Consider the following 17,865-nt stretch of genomic DNA (forward strand, 5'->3'; position numbering starts at 1 on the left):
CCTTTTTTATCTTCTTAAAAATATACTTAGGGAACCAAGCACTAGCCACAAAAGCTGTACAGAACTGTAATAGAGAATCATTGCACTTATTTATATGGTTTTTAGTTCAGAATTATTAAAAAATAAATAAGAATAAAGACTAGTTTTTGAGAATGAGATATGATATTCTTAAATACATAGTCATTATATTGTACATCTACTATTATTTTGTTCATCTACATTATCTGTAGATGAACAAAAAATTAAAAATATTTAAACTAATATATTAATAAGCCATTTTTACTCTGCTTTCAAAACTTTGTTTAGATTAGATTTACATAATTTTATTCTCTTAGCCATCTGTCAGAAAAACACACTGTAATGGAAGAAAGCATAAAGACAATGTCAAATTTTATTATCAGAAGTGGATGGAAGAACAAGCTCAGAAACTCATCGATGCTACAAGTAAGAACCTTTATTATCATTATATAATTTTTTTTTACGATAAAGAATGAGATCTGCAGTTGAGTGCAAGGAGTTTTGCAGTATACTTTGCATTGTTCACTAATTGAATTTAAGCTTTTGTGAATAAATGTAAATGCTGAGAAGTTCATCTAAATTCTGTATATAAACTAATTTTGAATATACTGTTTATACCCCACCCCCCACAAAAAAAGAAACAAAATTTTTTCATTAAGATATAAATCTGTCCAGCTGCCGTGAAAGTTGATAGCTTAAATAAATTCAAGGAAGAACTGGGCAAACTTTTGGATCGAATGGATGGATGAAATGGGAAGTTATTTGTTATTTTTTTGGCTGATGGTGTGTAAGTTCACTTTGTTGCATTATATGCCTAATTAATCACTAATTCAAAAATCCAGGCAGAGAATTTCCTACTATAAAATTTCAGTTTCTGTCTTTGTTTCCTGTATGCTAGGCATTTTTCTTCCTTTCTTTCATTATGTTTTCAATCTAGTAATTCACATTTTGTTTACTGAATCTTTTGTTTCCTGCTCCACTATCCTTACTTTTGTGAAAACAAAAAAAAAAAAAAAATGTTTCTTTTAATGTCATGTTTGTACATTGTCATCAATACCAGTATACAAATTTTGATTTGTCTATAAAAAAAATTCAACTATGTAGTAATGATGCAAATGCACTAACTAATGTCTTAGTTTGAATTTTACATAGTTTGAGGCTTTCTGCCCTAAAATATTATTAGTCTAAGAAGCTTACCTTTTAGCATCCCTCATATTTTGTAAATAAGTCACAACTGGGTTGTGTCACCCCCTTATATACCTGCCCACTCACTGTTGAGAAGTCAGTTGAGTAGTACTCAACTGAAAATAAGTAACAGTAGTCTTCCCTAATGGGGAAGTATTACTTTTTGAAGTATGAGGAGGGCAGTTCATTGGGAAGGATTTCACAATACAAGATGTAACAATAATGATGCCAATGTACAAACTTCAATTTGTCTATAAAACAATTTGCCTATGCTATGTAGTAATGATGCAAATTCACTAACTGATTTATAGGTCGAATTTTGCATAGTCTGAGGCATTCTGAAAATCCCAGCATATATGAAAACATTATACATATTATAATTTCTTGCTTGCACCAACCAAGAGAAAAGAACTTTAAATAAAGTGAGATTCAAGATCTGCTGTTGGTTAGAATCGGCACACATCACCGCCACTGAAACTACACTCAACAGAGACTGCAGCACTTGCATACATCCCATCTTTAAGCTTCTCATACTCCGTGAGGTTAGCCATCGCTGGCCACTTACCTCAACCCTCTCCCTCCCCCCCTCTCTAGAACGCTCTCTGCCACTTCCTCGTCACCCTTCTGCACATCCCCCCTCCTCTGTGACCTCATGTGCTTACGCCCTTGAAGGTCATCCACCCACATAAAACCACTGCAGTCCAGTGCTCAGTCAGTCGATAAAGGCTACATACAGTAGCCGAAAGCAACTACTTCTGTGTTCTATGTTTCTGTTAAATTAAATGTGTTATATCTCAAATGTTTGTGCCTGTGTCAGTTTACATGCTTTGTTTAACTGTTTGTACTCTCTCACTTTATTTAAAGTTCTTTTCTCTTGGTCGGTGCATGCAAGAAATTATAATATGTATCCAACCTCTGACCTCATAGGGTTCTTCAGCTGCCATGAAAACATGGTTATAAGACATGATAAATGAATCCAAGAGCAGAAATAAGAATGCAAAAAAAAAAAAAACTGAATGAAAAATGGCTGTGAAAATCTCATCCTTTAGGACTAAAGTTCACAGGTTCTAAGTTGGTCTGGAAAGCACAGCATCTACATTCAAAAGGTAATTGGGCCTTTGGATTTGTGTTTCTGTAGTGCGAACAATTTCCTACAGGGGTGATCCAGTTCACAAGTGTGCTCAGTCAACTACATAAACTATAAATCTGAGTGCAACTATAGTTACTAATCTTGTTCCAAATCAATTCAAAAAATGGAAAACGTGCTGACCACTTGATTGAAAATCATAACCAGCAAAATATGCCTTTGTCTGTGGCAGATACAGAAGGCAGTAACATATGTAAATTTGATTAAATATGCAAAGAAACTGATGCCTTTTTCTGCAAATTGGAATGGCTTAACTGTCACACATTCCATAATATTTCAGAATGGCAAGTGAACTAGCAATCACAGATCATATTACAGTTAAGGAATTTCTTAGTGTTTTCAAACAAATTGTTATTGAAGAAGGTATTAGTTTAGATGAAACAGACCTGTGTGTGGAAGTGTATGCACAGCCACATACACATTTCCATTGAAGAAAAGATACTGCCTGGCTTTAAAGATACTAAGGACTGCTGCACTCTTCTGGCGATTACAAATTTAAGGCATCTTATGGTGTATCATCTGAAAATCCAATACAAAATTGCTCAATTTTTACTAAATATTATTTGAGGGGCTGCAAGAGAAATCAAAGACATGTTGGGAAAAAGAGAAGATTCCATTCAAAATTGTTATTGTTCTGGACAGTACTTCTGATCATCCACTGAATATTTAGGTGTTGTTCTTTCCTCTGAACACTAAATCACTAATTCAACACATGGGTCAAGGGATAATAGCAGTTTTTAAAGCCTGCCACCTGCATCAAATCTCTATCATTGTAAAACAATCCAGTGCAGATGAAATTGACATCATGAATTTTGGCATGAAGCCACCTTCGCAGAGTATGAATGGCATAAATAATGAGTGTGCAGTTTTTTCTACACTAAAGTTTTTGCTCTGTTACCTTTTTAAGTTGATTAAATGAAACTTTTAATCTAATGAATGCAGAATTTGTTTTTACTCTTTTTCTCTAACAGGTTTCTCTAACATTTGAAAAGCAGAGCATAATAATACTATAGCAAATCTGGAAAGTTTGTATTATTATTACATGTTATATGCATTCTCTTTTTTATGTGATTTCCAGGAACATAATTCCCCCCCCCCCATGTAATGAGAGTCAACCATATGTCATTGGTGGTACTTCTCTAGGTGCTGTCCTATCAGCCTTATTAGTGTTTGAAAAACTTCAGTTTTGGATTGTATTCCAACTAACAGATTTGTTTTCATCTTCCTCTTTGTCAAGTGTGACTCACTCAACACTGTTGAAGATAAACTGTACAAGGGCTCTAGTGCAGAGCCCCAAAGGATCCGCTCATATTACTACACCATTTGGAGAATTTTTGCCCATTTATATAATCACTTTTTATTTTGTACTAATTAACATTCCTCTATCCACTGTAGCAAATGACTAGTTGGTCATTTGCTACAGTGGATAGAGTCCTATGGCCACACTTCGCCATCTTATACAACAGTTCACATAGGACTGTGTCAAAATTCCTAATCGTGATTGTAAACTAGTTGGTACCTTCACAGGTTAATTCCATTAAGATATAACTACAATTAAAAAACACTGTTACCGATATTTATCTGTATGATGAGCATCACACTCCAGGACCTATACCAATTCATTGATCATATGCAAACTCCTCTCAGTGGTCAGGATTGTCTAGGCAAGTAACAAAAGGGAGAAGACATCACAAGAGAGTAATTTACCCCAGATTGGTCAAAGAGAGAGAGACCTATCCTTTAAAGATCAGTTCCCTTATATTAATGTACTTGGGTTTTATAGCCTCAGTTAAAAAAAAAAAAAGATGAAAAACAAATACAAAACAAAAACAACAAATGAAATAAAAAATTAATAAGGCCAAAAAAAAAAATATTTTTTACATTAAAAATTTATATTATATTGTCAAAAAGTTACATCCATAATGTATCAGTATTCCTTCCACATAGATATGTTTATTGTTGTCTTTAAATTTTCTTATGTACATAGTTTCTTAAATATTTCTTTTAATAAAAAAATTCTCCCCCCCTATTATTTCAAAATTGTTTACATTAAAAGCATAAGGAACCACCAACATATTCAGCCTTTTCCATGGTACAATTAAGGATCTATTTATAGCATGGACTTTGGTACTTTTCATAGCTCTATAACTTTCCTATGCTTTTTTTAATTTTTTTATTTTTGGCTGTATTAGACTTACCAGCGTGGTATTCATTCATCTTGGCATCTTCCTCGTACTATATATTCTTAATAGTATATAAGCATTCGTGACATCTATGACTATTGCTTTTAAGGTATTTCATAAGTCTGTTGTATTCACCTTCCCTCTGTAATCTGCCCAACTGATAGATGCCATGTAGCATTTTAAACTCGTAGACCCTTTCTTGAAATTAAAACCCATGCCTTTACCTTTAACAACTACAACAACATCTTCCAACTACCTGCCAGAGCAGATCATGGAGTCTTGTCAATGATACATAGGAATTTTGCTAGTAGGAATAAGGAGGTGATTATCCCATTGTATAAGGCAATGGTCAGGCCACACCTTGAGTACTGCATACAGGTCTAGAGGCCTCATTTTAGCAAGGATGTAGAGTTGCTAGAACGAGTACAGAGAAGGGCAACAAGATTGGCGAGAGGAATAAAGGGGTGCTGTTACAAAGAAAGGCTTAAGTTCTGCAAATTGCATCATTTGGAGACTAGGCACGGAGCTGATTGAATGGTTTGAGCAGGCTCAATGCTGATGGGATTCTTCTGCTTGCTCAGATTAAGAACCTGAGGAAGCATAGATTCAAATTGAGGAAAGACAGTTGTAGAATAAATAAATAAATAAATTTTCTGTTTATACTCCGGGACGACCAAACGGTCAGAGGAGTTCACAAGATAGACAGAATACAAGAAACAGCACCGTATTCAGTAGTCACGGGCTTGAACCCCGGTCACTCAAGGCACGTGTACTTATGCACCCGCGCGCCTGACCACTAGGCTACGGCGGCCCCATAGAGAGGAATAAAGGGGTGCAGTATAGTGTTGCACTCGTTATTCCTGCTAGCAAAGTCATGCACCCGCGCGCCTGACCACTAGGCTATGGCGGCCCCGTAGAGAGGAATAGATGTGTGAAAGTTTGCATTTAGCTAGCGGGTAGTTGATTGCTGGAACAGACTTCCATCTGTTGTTATGGAAGTTGAAAGCTTAAATAAATTTAAGGTTGAACTAGACAAACATTTGGAGTGACCAGATAGGTGAAATGGGAAGGTGTGTTTTTTTTTTTTGGCTGATGCTGTATAAGCTTGCTTTCTTGCATCATATGCCTCAACTAATAGTAGTAGTAGTAGTAGTGGCATGTGATGTAAGAAAGCAAGTGTATGAGCTTATGCAGCATCAGCCAAAAAAAAAAATCACACCATTCCCTCCAAATGCCTGTCCAGCTCCTCCTTAAATTTATTCAACCTATCAACTTCCACAATGACAGATGGAAGTTTGTTCCAGCAATTAACCACCCGCTGGCTAAAGGCAAATTTCCGCACATCTATTCTACATCTGTCTTTTCTTAATTTGAATTTATGCCCCCTTAGGCATAAATTCAAATTAAGAAAAGACAGATGTAGACTAGATGTGTAGACTAATGCTAACTAATGATTGCATGATCATTTCATCAAGAAGTAATCATCTATTTTATTTAAAAATTTTGATCCTTATGGTGAGTTTCCCTCTTACCTACTCTATTCAGTTAGAGGCAAATTGAAGTCACCCATAATAAGATGCCTAAACATGCTCAGCCATTTCATCTGTATGTAGAGACTCTCATCATACTCTACACAGTCTTCTAGTGTGTAACTTACTCCTACTCTCATTATACCTTTGCTTCTAACTAACTTGTGCAACAGCTTCTTTGCTAGCATGCATAACTTCTGAATTTGCAAAGCTCTTTTTGTACTCGGGGTGCTTTTGATAAGAAGCATGACCTCACCACCACTTCTGTCTTCCATAACTTTCCTAAATACATTGTACACACCATACTTAAACTCATCATCTCCTATTGTCAGCATTTATTATTGCCCTAACCAGAGTTCGAATTCACTCATTTTATTGACAACACTCATGATATTACTGTAGACACAGTTAAGACTAAGCACTCTTAGTACTTGGGGTGGCCAGTTGCAGAAGGTAATGGCAGACTTTGTAATGAAAATGAGGCAGAGCGCTATCCTGCTGGAAAATGTAATCATCTGAGTCTTCCTCTAACTGAGAGAAAAGCCAGTTTATCAGCATATCTTGATAGATAATCCTGGTGGCCGTGTTTTTCATGAAAAAAAAAAAATGGACATAGATCATCCATTTGAAAATGGCACAAAAGATGTTCACTTTTGGCAAATTGTTTATACTCTACAATGTCTTCTTCAAATTGCTACATCAATGGTAAATATATTTTTGGTTGGTGGATCTATTTCAAAACATGTACAGAACATCTGTTGCACACACTGTCACACAGTTCATCTTCACAGAGCATTTTTTTTGTGGAGTCAGAATTTTTGTAACAAGATCATCCCTGGTGGCAAAAGAGGGAAACATCTGCATCAATTTTACTCAAACTTGGAGGTTTTTCTAATGATTTGCACATATTACATGATTATAGGCTCACTGGTTATTTCACAATAAACAAACAAAAGTATATCACTCTTGTCGAATTTGCCCTATACATTTCAGTCACTTTTAAATGTACAACCATTACTGACATTATTTCTCCATTTTGGACACAATGCTAATATGGACGTATTGTTTGGATTGGAATATACCATATCATATGATAATTATTTATAATATTCTCTTTCTTCTTGACTGTTGTATAGATACACAGTTTGACTGTGGTAGCCTTTATGTTAACTCGGGAGGTATTTCTGGATGATGATGTTGATATCATCCAGTATTTCTGGATGATGTCAACATCATTATCCAGAAATACTCACTGTTATCACTAGACATAAGGCCCTATCAAAATGTTTGAAACCATGCAAGCTCATAGATTAGGGTTTGTAAAAAATGGTTTAACTCTAATGGAATTGTCTAATAAATTTAAAGAGAGAAGACACAAAACTGCAGATTAACGTCTGTAGTCTAGAACCACTTTCCTGTAAAAATTATGGAGGGGGAAAAAATTTCTTTGGTAACATAACACTTACACAATAACAAACCTTGTAAAAGTTGAACCAGTTCAGTTTCATAGTGCGTCAGTCTCAAGAATAACAGTCATCTTTATATATTTAAGTATTAAAAGCAGGAGAAATAAGCCAGCCAAGTTGTAATATAAATATGACACTTTGCTGAAAAAAAATTTTTGGCCAAAAAACTTTTAAGAAGAAAACATGAAATAACAGTTATCTTTATATTCACTCTCATTTTAAACATTTTTCCAAAACAAATGTTATTGTTTTAAGATAATAAAATAAATGTAATTATTAATAAACAGCAATTCTCTTTACTCATGAACTTCAGAAAAATGTTTTTTTAAAGCGGTTGTCAAACCAGCAAACATTCTTCAATTTTTCTTCCATTTAAGGAGTTTTTTCTCTCTATTTTGTTGCAGAAATTCTAACACACTTCTGCATTTTAAATAAGCCATTGCACAGCTTTTGTGGTGATTTGCACTCATATGCTCAATCCTACCCAGCCATAATGTTCTGGAAGAACGGTGAATTAATTTGAAAAATTACAGTGAAGTTTTTGAAGCCTCAATTAATTATAGTGAAATGAAATGCATGCATTTATCAGCATTGAAAAAATACTGACATAGCACAAACAGTGTCAAACTGCTGTAGTCAGCAGTGACATAAGCACTGATTATAGCCACTTATTTTACCAGTGGTGTGAATATTGAAGTTTACTATTAAATTTCATTTCTGTATGTAATTCCTAAATAATATCTGTATAACTTCAGTGTAGTATTAGTGAGGAATGATGCAAGGAAGTAAACTTTTTCTGCACAGCCAAAAATAAATAAATAAAACAATAAAAATTTAATTAAAACAGAATATTCATATTATCCCCATTCTCGAAAGTCAGAATCCTTTCACCATGTTGGGCAACTTATTCCAATGTTCAACAATCCACTCCCCATAGCTAAACTTCTTGAAATTCAATCTTCTGTTTTTCCCTGAGCTTTTATGTGTCACCTGGTTCATGTCTCACCTATGAAGGAGAACAGCCCTTCCTCTATCATTTTACTCAATCCCTTCAGTGCCTTATATACTTCACTTAGATCCCCCCCCCACAAGATGGCTTGTTTTTAAACTTTACAGTCCACATCGTCTAAGCTATTCTTTATATGCGCATCATTTTTCACTCATTATCAAATTCAGAAAAAATTCAGAGGATTCTCTGAATCCTCTCCAGAAGTTCTGTGTCTTTTTTTTTTTTAGGTGTGATCTTCAGATCCTAATGCAATATTTCAAATGTGTTCTAATCACCTTGTAAAGAAGGATAATGACATTCTTATTCTTCCTACTAGCAAAGTCCCTATAAATCATAGACAGGACACCATGTGCCTTCCTGTTTACATTATATGGAAAATTTCATGTTAGACCAAATCATAACACCTAAATCTTTTTTATCTTGAACCACTTTGAGCTCCTCTCCCCTAGCTTATAAGTGACTCCAGCATTTCCATTCCCCAAATCTTACATTTAGAAGAATCAAACTTTAGTTGCCATTTTTCTGAACAATGCAACTAATTCAATTCTTTTTGAAGCAACATGACGTAGCTTGAATTGTTAACCACCCATCGCACTTTTAAATCATCAGCAAGTTTGATAATTTACCTTGGATACCCTCATCAGTGTCTTCAGATATAATGAATAGTGAGAACAGCTATGAACAGAATTTGAAGATTGCTTCTTCCACTTCTACTGATCTGCATTGTGTTGTACAAATACTACAGCAGCATATTTCATTTCCTTGTGCAGCTATTTCTTGTTTTCATATACCATTAATGCATTTTTAAATGCAAGAATTAATTGCCATATCTGCTAAAGTAACATGTAAACATCAAACAGGTTTTCTGGAATTTGGGACAGAATCGTTTGAACAAAAATTTGGGACAGAATAGTTGACAAATGATTATTATTGGGATTACCAATAGCTTGTCAAATGCACATGGTGACTGTAGCTCTGAATGTGGCAGAACTGACATTTCAACTAAGATGACCAGCATTCTAAGTGACTCAGTTTCTTAGTCAAGATTATGCAGCCGTCCTCTTTACTTTTGTCTTTATTTCTTATCCCATAATTTCCTGTGTCTTTCCTCCCAACGGTATTTGACTTAAGCCATTCAGTCTCAGCATTGTTTAGTCAGCCAGTTATTAGTTTCAGCTACATGATGTGAATTTGCATGTTGGCAGGTACAACTATGTAGTTACAGTGCAATAAACAATGACATCCACATTGATAAACTGTTCAGATAGAACCTGGTGGTTGCCAATTCTGTGAAAAATTAAGTGAATAAGATATTATTTACTGCCCCTCCACATCAAAGAATATCTCCTTTGATATTCTTGTCATCTGACACCTGAATTACATTTGCTTAAGACGCCACAAAGCTTTAAGTTCAATTTTGAGCAGCTTCATGTGTGCATCAGATTTTAGTTTCTTGTCATAAAGAACTTCTGTGGCCAATTTTTTTTTTTTTTTACTTTGAAAATTTTACTTTGCAGGAATGATAGCAAAATAGATTTATTTTATTAAATATTGCATACAGATTTAGTTGCTGTATCTTACCATTCATGATTCATAAGTCAAATTATTTCTGACATTAGTTAATGCATTTGCATCGTTACTACATAATTGAATTTTTAGACAAACTGAAGTGTGTACATTGGCATCATTATTGTAACATCTCATAATGTGAAATCCTTCACAAGTTGCTCTCCTTATATTTCAAATAAGTAACGCTTCTCCATTAGACAAGATTACTATTACTTATTTTCATTTCAGTACCACCATTCATGACAGTACTGTTTTGAAACTATCTGGCTTCTCGTGAGTAGGGACTACCCGCTCACTGATGAGAAGCCAGATAGCTTCAAAACGGTGCTACTCAACTAAATAATAGTGGTACTCAACTGAAAATAAGTAGCAGTACACTTCTCTAATGGGGAAGTGTTACTTATTTGAAATATAAAGAGAGCAACTTGTTGTGAAGGATTTCACATTATGAGATGTTACAATAATGATGCCAATGTACACACTTCAGAGTGTCTAAAAATTCAACTATGTAGTCATGATGTAAATGCATTAACTAAAGTCATAGTTTGAAATTTACATAGTTTCAGGCTTTCTGCCCTAAAATATTATTAGTCATATGATTTATTTGCTTACTGTAAACCATTTATTTTCCAAAGTAAAATATATTCTCATTATGCAACATGTTTGGCATTATATGGACGTAGTTATCTAATATGTTCTGTTTTTTGGATTTAATGACATGACATGACATATTAAACCTCAGGATAGGCCAGATGTCAACTGCAGATATTTTTAAATAGCCAGTTGAAATTATTTATTTATTTATTAATTATTTATTTTGTTTTTAATTTTAGCTGCTGCCTTTCAGGCTGGTAAAATTCAAGGTGGCCAATTTGGACAACCTCCTGTAATGCCACCAGCTTCTACTGGGGCAATGATACCACCTCCACCAAGTTTGCAAGGTAAACAAAGAAAGAGGAAAAAAGTGTGTGTGCATGCTTGTGCATTTTTTTAATGTTGATTTGAATCTGTGTAAAAGCATCACTCTCCTCTCCTCTCTGTGTTTAATATTTATAAGAGTTATGTTAAAAAAAAAAAAAGTATCTAGACACTATGATATAGGGACACTATGCATACTTTACAGGGTAAATGACTTAATTGCCATAAAATATTGTCCTTCTGAGGTAGCCCAATGATAATCAAGGGTTCCTGGGCTTGAGAAATTTTGTGTTTGGCCAAAGAACTTTATGCAAGTAGTGGCAATTACAACAGTGCATTACTGGGTTAAGCAACTAGTCTTTAGAGTTTCACTTTTGTGGGCTTTTTCTTCAAACCACATCACCAAAGTATCTTAGAACTTCAACACAGAACTTGATCATTTAGTACCAAAGTTCACACTTGAGACAATTTCATTATTTGTTGAAGTTGGGAATGAACAGATTGCCAATCACTTTTGACAGACTCCTTATCCTCTTTGAAACAATGGTGCTGGTCAGAAACTTGTATACAGCCCATTTTAGAGTCCAATTTTAAATCAGATGTTTCACTTGCAGTTTTTCGAGTTTTAAAACAAAATTTAACACATAATCAGCATACTCTGATATTTCAAAATATGACAAGATATGAAAACATACACTGTGCTGCCACTTTATTTATTAGGTACACCTACCTAGTAGCATGTTGAGCCTCCTTTAGCCTTCAAAACACCCTGAATTCGTCTAGGCATGAATTGAACAAGATGCTGAAAACGTTGTGCAGGAATGGAGTACCATGCAGACATGAGTGTGTCACGCAGTTCCTTGAGATTCGACGGAGGTGTAGGCCTACAGCGAACAGCCCTTTCCAGCTCATCCCAAAGATGTTTAATAGGATTGAGATCCTGGGACTGAGCGGGCCACTGCAGCAAAGAAAAGTCATTGTCATGTTCTTGGAACCATTCCATAGTGATTCAGGCTTTGTGCACCGATGCATTATCCTGCTGGAAGTAACCATCTGACTGAGGATAAACTGTCAACACGAACGGATGCACTTGGTCAGCAATGTTTAGGTACAATGTGGCATTCAGACATGAATCTATGGGTATCAATGGACCCAATGTGTGCCAAGAAAACATTCCCCACACCATAACATTGCCCCCACAACCGTTCACAGTAGTCATCAGACATGAAGGGTCCATGGATTCATGTTGTTTTTGCCAAATTCTGAGCCTTCCATCAACATGATGCACCAGGAACTTTGACTCGTCAGACCAAGCAACTGTTTTCTAATCCTTGATAGTCCAGTGCTGGTGTTGCTGTACCCACAGGAGGCATGCTCTCTTGTTCTTCATTGATAACAAAGGATGCAATGTGGCCGTCGGCTGTTGTAGCCCATTTATGACAAAGTGCAATTAGTGGTCTGTTGCAATATTTTGTTCTGAGCACCAAGGTTGTATTCTGACGTGATGTGTGACATTGTGGCCCGTCTGTTTGCTTGAACAATTCTAGCCATCCTCCTCTGACCTCTCTCATCAACAAGTGATTTTCTTCCCCAGGAGTACCATTGAGAGGATGTTTTCTGTTCATTGCACCATTCTTGATATGCCCTTAAAACTGTGGTGCATGAAAAGTTCAGAACTGCCATTTCAGAGATGCTTTGTCCAGCACATCTTGCACCTACTACCATGCCATGTTTGAAGTCCATTAGATCACTCCTTTTCCCCATTCTTGCTACGGTTTATATGCTTAACTGATACTAGAAAGGTTGTTCTGCTGCATTTATATCTACAACTGTGGTCATGTGACTTGCAACGTTGTAGGACAAACCATTTGTCTGCACAGCAGGGGTGCACCGAATAAAGTGGCAGCACAGTGTATCTTTATTATCAGCTGATAATAACAGACTTCCCGCCGACCGGGCTAGCCGAGTGGGTAAAGTACCTGCCTGGCAACCCAAAGGTCGCGGGTTCGATTCCCGCCTCGGGCTTGGATCAAAGTAGCTGCAAAAACTTTGGGAGGTGCAATATGGCCACAGAAGCCGATGCGCCAACAACTACCAAATCAAAAAAAAAAAAAAAAAAAACAGACTTCCCTAAGCAAGTGAACAGCTTACATGGAGGTAAGGATAAGATATTTTTTTTTAAGATAGATATTTTTTAGGATAAGATAGCTTTTTTAAACAGGCCTATGTTCTGATTTCTGTCTATGTTAAGCTTATTGTTACAAGGGTTTGTTCAGAAAGTTTGACGAATGATCTTATAATTCTTGAATGCACTGAGGTAGCTAAATTCTTGAATTGTGCTTACATTGCATCTTTTGAGTATGCATATATCATGTTTTATTAATTTTTATTAATAATTTATTAAAACATGTTTTTACATGCCAGTCTACCAGAAAGCTGTTTTGAGTGAACACATGTTTTTCTCATTTGTTGCATGTACTGAAAATGATGATATTTGAACATACAATTTTTGACTGACAAAAAAAATTCCTGTCATTCCCCACCCACCTAATTTTCTGATTTGGTTCCATGAGACTTTTGGCTATTCCCAAAATTAAAATAGGACATGAAAGGAAAATTATTTGAATTAATTCAAGGAATCCATTAAAATTACTGTAACTAATTGAACATGTTAGTGTATAGCATCATGTTAGTTCTTAGTAAATCATCGAAGTAGGTGAAATGGTATCATTTTTGTTATATCTCATATTGTGAATGCTTTCACAATGGGGTGCCTCCGTAGCCAGGTGGGCAGGAGCAGCAGTGCATAGCACACGCTTCTTGATTAGACCAGGGTTCGAGCTCGTGACCACCAAATACGGAGGATGCGGAAAGGTGAGGGAATGACCACCGCATATCCCCGGAGCAATATGGCCTCAGTTGCTAAGGCTCATAAAAAAAAAAAAAAAAAAAACCAAATAACCAAAACCTTCACAACGAGTTGCCCTGATATTGCACTGCCTCGAATAAGCAACACTTCACCAGTGGAGAAGACTAATGTTACTTATTCTTGGTGGATACCACCACCCAGACAACACCATTTCAAGGCTTTTTGGCCTCTCATTGGTGGGCAGGCAGGTACCCTGGTGCCACAATCCAGTTATGAAGTATAACTCCTCGATATGAGAAATGCCAGATGGCATGCAAGATCTTCAGGCAATTCTCCAGTGGGGCGAAGATAACTTAGTTGATTTCAACCCTTCTAAAACTCAGTCTTTCTTATATCTCGCAAAAAGGATTCTTCTGCTCCTATGCTTATCTTCAGTGACACTCCGATTTCTAGGCAAAATGATATATCTCTTTTGGGGATTACCATGACTTTTAATCTCTCTTGGCACAAGCACATTACAAATATTGCTTCTTCTGCATCTAAAAAACTTTGTTTTCTCTTTCGCTCTAGGCGTTACTTTTCTTCAAAGCAGCTGCTCACTCTGTATAAATCGCAAATCCGCCCTGCCATGGAATATTGTTCCCACATCTGAGGTGGTGCCCCCAAAACCTCTCTCAGGCTGCTTGATTCCATTCAGAAGAGGGCAGTTAGGTTAATTAATGATTCATCTCTAACAGAGTCTCTCCACTCGCTGTCTCATAGACGTACTGTTTCTGCTGCATGCCTCTTCTACAGATACTTCCACGGGCACTGTTCTTCTGAATTGGCTTCTATAATTCCCGCTCTCTTCAAAACAGTCCGAACACGTGTCGCCACCAGCCAACATCCATTTACTGTCCAACTTCAAACTCACAGAACCAACTTTTCATCTTCCTCGTTTATTCCTTCAACTGCCGTTTTCTGGAACAACCTTCCTTCATACGTATTTCCTGAAAATTACAGTCTACAGAAGTTCAAGTCCAATGTCAACAAATATCTTCTTTCGTCTTCTCAACTTCCAACCCAAGCACGGTACTAAGTACTATAGGTTCTAATACCTCTCGTGTTTGGGGTTTACATAAAAAAACAAAGAAAAAAAAAGGTTTTAGGGCTAAAAGCCTCAGACTACAGAAAATTCACTAATTGAACAAGTTAGTGCATAGCATTGTTAGTTCATAGTAAATCACCGAAGTAGATGAAATGCCATTGAGGCTTTTAGCCCTAAAACCTTTTTAGCCTATACCATTGCACACCATCTGGTAGCTCTCATATTGTGGCACCATGGTACCCACCCACTAATTAGAGGCCAAAAGACCTTGAAACAGTGCTGTCTGGGTGGTGGTATCTGCCGAGAATAAGTAACGTTAGCCTTCTCCACTGGTGAAGCATTGCTTATTCAAGGTAGTGTAATATTGGGGCAACTCATTGCGAAGGAATTTATAATATGAGATATAACAAAAACGATGCCATTTCACCTACTTTAGTGATTTGCTACGAGCTAACATGATGCTATGCACTAACTTGTTTGATTAATAAATTTTCCATAGTCTGAAGCTTTTAGCCCTAAAACCTTTTTATATTACTGCAACAAGAACACCAAGGAAGTCCCAATAGCTAAGCAAAATTAAAACATCAAACTTCTTAATGAAAATAAATAAGAAACAACCAAGGGTCTACACTCGTCCAAGGAATGAACAATAGCCGAATATCTTGCATATGGTATGGTGCAATAGCAACCGCTGCCTGAAGACCTGCAAAGATCTCGCCCGCTGCATTATAGCAAAACTAATACAGAAATCCACTAAAGAAAAAGACACACAAAAAAGAAAGTTTCTAGGGGAACCACAATGACTACATTGTTAAGGAGGCATTGGTCCTGTGAATCTTGTTTCTTCAATTTAAATACTGTCTCGAACCACCGTAGTCACCTTTACAAAAGCAAAAAACCCTTCCCTTTACCCTTGATGATAGTTACCTCTTTGAGTAAATCCCACTTCAGCACACTGTGATCACTGCCACCTAGTGGTTCCTTTATCTGCAGATTCTTGATGCATGAAGAATCACTACTGGTAATCTGATCAAGAGTATTACGCTCTCTAGTTGCCTGCCGAACATGCTGCTGTAGAAAACAATCATCCAATAAATCCACAAAAGCCTTGCTAGTGTGTGAGTGACCAACCCACAAATTCCAGTCAATATCCAAGAAATTAAAATCCCCCATTATAAGACACTCTAATTTACTGGCCCACTCTATTTCTCTGCACGATTGCTCATTATACTCATCAGATTCATTAGGCCTATAACACACACCTACTCTCATTTTTCCTTTCCCAGTGCTTATATCACACCAAACAGACTCAACATTGCTTTACCCACCCACATCAACTGGATGCACTTCCTTAGATTTTGTGTGTTTCTTAACTATGTTTCTTATTTATCTTAGATTTTATGTGTTTCTTAACTGTGTTTCTTATTTATTTTCATTATCAACCTTGATTTTTGTTGTTCCTTTCCTTGTTGCTGTTTGCAGCAATCATACCATGGTACAGTATCATCTTAGTTATGTTAAATCATTAATTGATTATGCGTGCTTAAATTTTCATATCTTATATTGTAATGTATTCCAATAGGGCAGCATGCAGTCCTTTTACATGTTTTATCTTCATTTGCCCTTCCCCTTCCTAATATACTCTTTGTTCTTTGATATGATTGCTTACCCCTACTATATGCAAATCCAAGAGAGTTGACTTCATTTGTTTATTCAGGTGGAACTTACTAAATGACCTGATTTGAGACTTAAATCTTTCTAAAGGTCAACCTGAACTCTTGGGTTCCAGATTCAGGGATGGAACTTGCTTGCAAACTAATTATATCTTGATATCACAGCCAAAAATGATTCAAAAAGGATTTAATATAATCGTTCCTCTCTGACCAAAAGATCTCACTTGATGACTTAATGGATGTTCTAGGTCACAAGAATAACCCAGAACACTGTAGACTTTTATATAGATTCAGAAAAACATAGTTTAAAGGCCATGCTGTTGGATAATGGAAATACATGTCTATCCATTCATACCAATTGGACATGCTGTCCTATTGAAGGGAACCTACAAAAATATGGGGTCCTCCTAAAAAAAATTAATTAAACAAGATTATCTGGAAAATTTTTATGGTACAAAAGTTATTGCTTTTACTAGATTTGCAAATTGGTTTCACAAAATTTTGTTGTTTCTTGTGTGGATGGAAGTAGCATTCTTATTATATTGTCAAGAATTGAACATCTCAAACAGTGAATATTCCTAGAAAGAACTCCCCAACCACTAGTTGATAGGAAAAATATTTTATTGCCTCTTGTCATAACACATTAGACTTAATAAAACACTTGTAAAAGTTGGATAAAGAAGGATGTAGTTTCTGATACTTGAAATAAATATTTCATGGACTTAGCAGTGTGAAGATAAAAAGAAAGGATATCCATTGGAAAGATAGCAAGAAAACAACATGGAATACTTTCTGCCCATTTCGCCAAAATATTTTTTGGAAATTAAAGATCACCAAACTGTGATGAGCTTATTGACCATCTATGGATGTACAAAGAGCAGATTGTAATAAGAGCTTAAGAATTCATTTTATACATTTTGCATCTTAATATCCTCCATGCTAAACTTTGGTGATGCCAGTAATGGATATAGGGAAAAATTTTACAAAGACATTTCCTTGCATAGAAAAACAGTATGAAGGCAAGTGCAGTATTAAACATGCTTGTCATTTAGTTAAATGACTAAATGACAAGGAAGCCCAAGGCTTTTGCTGCACTAGCCAAAAATGCAAAAAAAATAAATAATAATAATAAAAAAATGAAATAAAATAAACTACCTATTTGATTTCCTCCCTCCTGAAGTAGGGAGGAATCCAGCACCTCAATCACCCAAG

The 17,865-nt window shown here is 36.0% G+C and overlaps 1 protein-coding gene across 2 annotated transcripts in view; it reads left to right on the forward strand.

Moving 5' to 3' along the window:
- Positions 1 to 341: 341 nt before the first annotated feature.
- LOC150086485 (uncharacterized) overlaps positions 342 to 17,865 on the forward strand; it is a 73,365-nt gene continuing 55,841 nt past the window's right edge. For both annotated transcript variants that reach the window (XR_016546854.1, XM_090371428.1), the window contains exons 1-2: positions 342 to 444; positions 10,940 to 11,047. Coding sequence is in view for 1 of the 2 variants with exons in the window: in XM_090371428.1 (XP_090227554.1) it covers positions 408 to 444; positions 10,940 to 11,047 (145 nt within the window). In the remaining variant the exon portion in view is untranslated. The remainder of the gene's footprint in view (positions 445 to 10,939; positions 11,048 to 17,865) is intronic.

This window comes from Mastigoproctus giganteus, chromosome 4 (assembly GCF_048544385.1).
Source record: "Mastigoproctus giganteus isolate SK-2022 chromosome 4, ASM4854438v1, whole genome shotgun sequence".
In the NCBI taxonomy this organism is placed as follows: Eukaryota; Metazoa; Arthropoda; class Arachnida; order Uropygi; family Thelyphonidae; genus Mastigoproctus; species Mastigoproctus giganteus.